At 43.4% G+C, this 5,000-nt stretch overlaps 1 protein-coding gene across 1 annotated transcript in view; it reads right to left on the bottom strand.

Annotated features, from left to right (window-relative positions):
* mapkbp1 (mitogen-activated protein kinase binding protein 1) overlaps positions 1 to 5,000 on the bottom strand; it is a 50,763-nt gene that overhangs the window by 42,788 nt on the left and 2,975 nt on the right. Inside the window, exon 2 of the mRNA XM_084714268.1 lies at positions 3,267 to 3,358. Within this exon, the coding sequence (XP_084570394.1) occupies positions 3,267 to 3,358 (92 nt within the window). The remainder of the gene's footprint in view (positions 1 to 3,266; positions 3,359 to 5,000) is intronic.

Below are 5,000 nucleotides of genomic sequence, written 5' to 3'. Positions count from 1 at the left end.
TGTTTTCAGTCTAGAAACAAAGTGCATCCTGATTCAGTTTTTGATCTGGACTAAAATCCTGTTTATACTGGTTTGGTCCAGATGACGTTTCACAGCTGGAGGTTTGAAGCAGATCAATGATATAAAAACTCAGCTTGTCAGACAGAGATCAATACTATATAATAATAATATTCTGGTCCAGGAGCCACATTCAGACCAGTTTGATCTAAAGTGGACCGAACCAGTAAAATTAAAACATAATCTATTGATTATTCTGGTGATCAATCGAGTAATCAGATAAGAAACGTTCTGCATTTTTTCTGTTACATTACTTTTGTTTTATTTAAGAACAATGGTAAAATAAAGAGAAGATAAGAGAAGTCTGTTAAATGAACAACTGTAAATTACTAAAGTAAAAATACTCAGCAAAGTAACTTTACTTTTACTGTAGATTTGCTTTACTTTTTACCTTTTTTCCAAGTACAAAGGTAAAAGTAAAGGTAGTAACATCTGCAGAACCACAAACAGAAGATGAACAAACTCTTTAACTGAAACACCAGAACGTTTTGATCACATGTTAAAATTACAGATACAGAAACAATCTGCATCTAAACAGGTACAGATTGTTTAGATACAGATTGTTTAGATGCAGATCGTTTGGATGCAGATCGTTTAGATGCAGATCGTTTAGATGCAGATCGTTTGGATGCAGATCGTTTAGATGCAGATCGTTTAGATGCAGATCGTTTGGATGCAGATCGTTTGGATACAGATCGTTTAGATGCAGATCGTTTGGATGCAGATCGTTTAGATGCAGATCGTTTGGATGCAGATCGTTTAGATGCAGATCGTTTGGATGCAGATCGTTTAGATGCAGATCGTTTAGATGCAGATCGTTTGGATGCAGATCGTTTAGATGCAGATCGTTTGGATACAGATCGTTTAGATGCAGATCGTTTAGATGCAGATCGTTTAGATGCAGATCGTTTAGATGCAGATCGTTTGGATGCAGATCGTTTAGATGCAGATCGTTTGGATGCAGATCGTTTAGATGCAGATTAGGAGAATTTAGTCAGCGAGTAAATGCTTCACCTTCAGATGGGTTCTACCACAGACAGTATTGAAGGTTCCGTCTGTCTGTGCTGCAGGTCAGGTCTGACACACGTTCTACTGCTGATGCTGTTAATTCTGTTAATGAACATCATGTGATTTGGGTCACCTGACCTTCGCCTTGTCATCTTTTACTGCAAACAAACGTCCCTCTGATCTGTCAAACCCTCATCACCTGTTTATGACTCAAACAAACTGTCCTTCAACTTTAATGTGTCCACTTCAAACAGACAGGATGAGGGACACCGATCGGACACCTGTCACGTCTTTTTGTCGTTGTGTGTCTTGTTACATCACTTCTCATCTTGTTGTCTTTTTGTTGTTTTTCTTCTTGTTTACGTCACTGTTTGTTTTTTCATTGTGACGTTAAATATTTTATGTCGCTCTTTGTCTTGTTTATTGATTTTCTGATATTTATTGATAGATAAATATTTCTGACAACACTGGTTTGATCCACTGACTTCTCCTGAAAAATTCAAGAATCCTCATAATCTCTTTAAAAGTGTAGTGTTGATTTAAAAACCTCTGAAACACTCCAACACACCACCTGAACCCTGAATGCAACACAGTGTTCCTCCAAAACCCTCAAGAACCTTGAGAATACATTCAAAAAACCCAAAGAGAACCATGACAGATGTGTTCGAGGAGTCCTGCAGGTAGTTCAGCGGTGTGTTCAGGGTCTCGTGGTAAATATCGGCACCATGTCTCCTGTATGAACACGTGATGTGTTTAATCTGATAATCTGATCATGTCGTTAGTCAGTAAAGAACTTTTGAGTGTTCTGCGTTCTGACGTTCCTGACTTTAATCTGCTGTGAGAATTTTCTACATACAGTCACCTCGATGTAAACACATCAGCTGACTTCAACTTCCTGTGAAACACCAGAAGAGCTTCTGTCAGTGAGTAAGTAATCGGATTACAGATAAATTTAGTAGAAAAAAATGGTGATAACTGACAGGATTACAATTTTAAAACATTTTAAAATAAAGAATGAATGAAAGCAGCTGACAGTTTATTTTCAGAATCTCAAATGAAAAAATGTTTCACTGGAAATTTAACTTTTACTTTTGTCTTTAAATCAGCATCACAGAGACAAGAACAAGAACACAGCGTCAGAACAACCGCTAACGTTAGCTACACAGAACAACCGCTAACGTTAGCTACACAGAACAACCACTAACGTTAGCTACCCAGAACAACCGCTAACGTTAGCTACCCAGAACAACCGCTAACATTAGCTACACAGAACAACCGCTAACGTCGGCTACACAGAACAACCGCTAACGTTAGCTACACAGAACAACCGCTAACGTCGGCTACACAGAACAACCGCTAACGTTAGCTACCCAGAACAACCGCTAACGTTAGCTACCCAGAACAACCGCTAACGTTAGCTACACAGAACAACCGCTAACATCGGCTACACAGAACAACCGCTAACGTTAGCTACCCAGAACAACCGCTAACGTTAGCTACCCAGAACAACCGCTAACGTTAGCTACACAGAACAACCGCTAACATCGGCTACACAGAACAACCGCTAACGTCGGCTACACAGAACAACCGCTAACGTTAGCTGTGTGAAGTGTTACGTGTCAGTCAGGAAAGGAGCTTGTTTCTTGTTTTCCCTCCTGTCTGTCCTTTCTCCCCTCCTGTCTGTCCTTTCTCCCCTCCTGTCTGTCCTTTCTCCCCTCCTGTCTGTCCTTTCTCCCCTCCTGTCTGTCCTTTCTCCCCTCCCCCTCCCCTCTTGTCTCCAGGTGATAATGGACAGGCTCCTCATTGGTTCCCTGAGCTTGGAGCTGTCCACTGGCTGACATGGGAGGGTCATCAGCTGATTGAGCTCACCTGGGCCTCACTGTGTCTCTCTCTTCCTCCAGCTGGAATCGACCTTGTGGTCTTTTTGGTTTGTTTCATTCTGCGTTAGTTTTCGGTTAATAAATTGTTCTTGTTTTTTCTTTAAGTTCTTGTGTGGTTCCCTTCTTGTTGATTCCTTGAGTCGGTTTGTAACAAGAGCAGCTTAGATAAAAAGATGGAAGCAGCAGTTTTTAACAAACGTTGTGTCACACTTCGACAGACACGCCGTGTTCACGTCACTGAACACTGCGACTGTCAGACACCTCACTTCCTGTCAGTTTGCTCCAGTGATTCTTTTCAGTCGTCCACAGGTAAGAACTCACCCTGCAGGATAAGCCAACACTCCGGTTCGGGGGTCGCAGGCCAGCGCTCGGTTCCCCGGAGCCGTGATGCCCAGAACCTTCTCCAAGGTCACCTAGAGGTCAAAGGTCATCAGTTATTAGTCACAGACAGAATCAAATGAACATTTTGACATTTAAGAAACTGAAATCAGAGAATTTAGACTTTTAATCTTAAAAAATGACTCAACCCAATTAATCAATTATTAGAATAGTTGGCAATTAATTTAATAATTGATTAACAATCAAATAATTGTTGCAGGTCTATCACACACACACACACACACACACACACACACTTACATCATTCTTCATGCTGGTAACAAATGTCTTGAAGTGTCGTGACTTCACCAACACAAATCCTCTGTCCAATCAGGTCGTTGTTCAGTGTCTCTCTGTCTGTCTGTCTGTGTCTCTGTCTGTCTGTCTCTGTGTCTGTCTGTCTGTGTGTCTGTCTGTCTGTGTCTCTGTCTGTCTGTCTGTGTGTCTGTCTGTCTGTCTGTCTGTGTGTCTGCCTGTGTGTCTGTCTGTCTCTGTCTGTCTGTCTCTGTGTCTGTCTGTCTGTGTGTCTGTCTGTCTGTCCTCACTCATCTGCAGTCTGCTGTTAGCATGTTAGCATGTAGCAGCAGACTGCAGAGGTCTGTGCAGCTCCATGCTAAGCTAACAACAGTACTGCTCAACTACTGAGTCTGCACTGAGTGTGTGTGTGTGTGTGTGTGTGTGTGTGTGTGTGTGTGTGTGTGTGTGTGTCACATGACTCGCTCACCCTCTGCTGAACCAAACTCTATTTATGTTTTCACTGTTTTCTCTCAGTGTTCTCGTCCGTCTGCTGACTTTAATTAACACACACACACACACACACACACACACACACACACACACACACACACACACACACGAGTCAGTGATGTTGTCAGTGATCACTTACTGTCTTTACATCAAGTTACTAGGTAATCTGATTACAGCTGCTTTACGGAAACCAGTAAATTTAGTGTTTGGAGGGAAACGTCCATGATTTTAATAAATACCTGTTAGCTCAGGCTAACTGCTAACAGGAGCTAGCAGCAGTGCTAATGTTAGCACAGCCTCCACACAGTTACCTGTACAGGTGGAGACGTGAACATCAACTTCGACTCACACACAAGTAACATTAACATAAAGGAATAACCTCCTGCAGAGGTTTCACCTGCCACCTGACCAGCTGACCACCACCTGTCTTCACCTGAGTGTCCAGATCACATGACCGTGATCTGGGACCACAGATCCTTATGATTGAACATGGGGTTCATTATGGACGGTCCATGAAGTCCAATAACAAACACCTGCTCAGGTTCCAATCAGGGAGGCTGTTCCTCCCGGTCACGCCCCTCCAGGTGTCTCCATCACTGTCCACGTCCTCGCTGAAGTGTCCCAACAGGACGTCCAACTTCCCTACCAGAGACCCTGAATCTGTCCAGCGTCTCTAAGAAATCTGAATATTCCTCAACTGCTGTTCAGAGCTCGCGAGACTGACAGACGGATCGGTGCGGCGGTCTGTCGTGTTCCGGGCAGCCCAGGGACGACCCAGGACACGCTGGACTGACTATGTCACCTGGCTGACCTGGGAACACCTGGAGGAAGTGTCCAGGGAGAGGGAGGTCTGCTCAGACTGCTGCCCCCCCGACCCAGATCAGTGGAAGATAATGGATGGACACCTGCTGTCACTAAGCTGTGATTGGA

This window comes from Lutjanus erythropterus, unplaced genomic scaffold (genome assembly GCF_056507025.1).
Source record: "Lutjanus erythropterus isolate fLutEry1 unplaced genomic scaffold, fLutEry1.hap2 Scaffold_171, whole genome shotgun sequence".
NCBI classification, from domain to species: domain Eukaryota; kingdom Metazoa; phylum Chordata; class Actinopteri; order Lutjaniformes; family Lutjanidae; genus Lutjanus; species Lutjanus erythropterus.
Note: the sequence above shows the minus strand (reverse complement) of the source record. Positions and strands in the feature narration are given on the sequence as shown.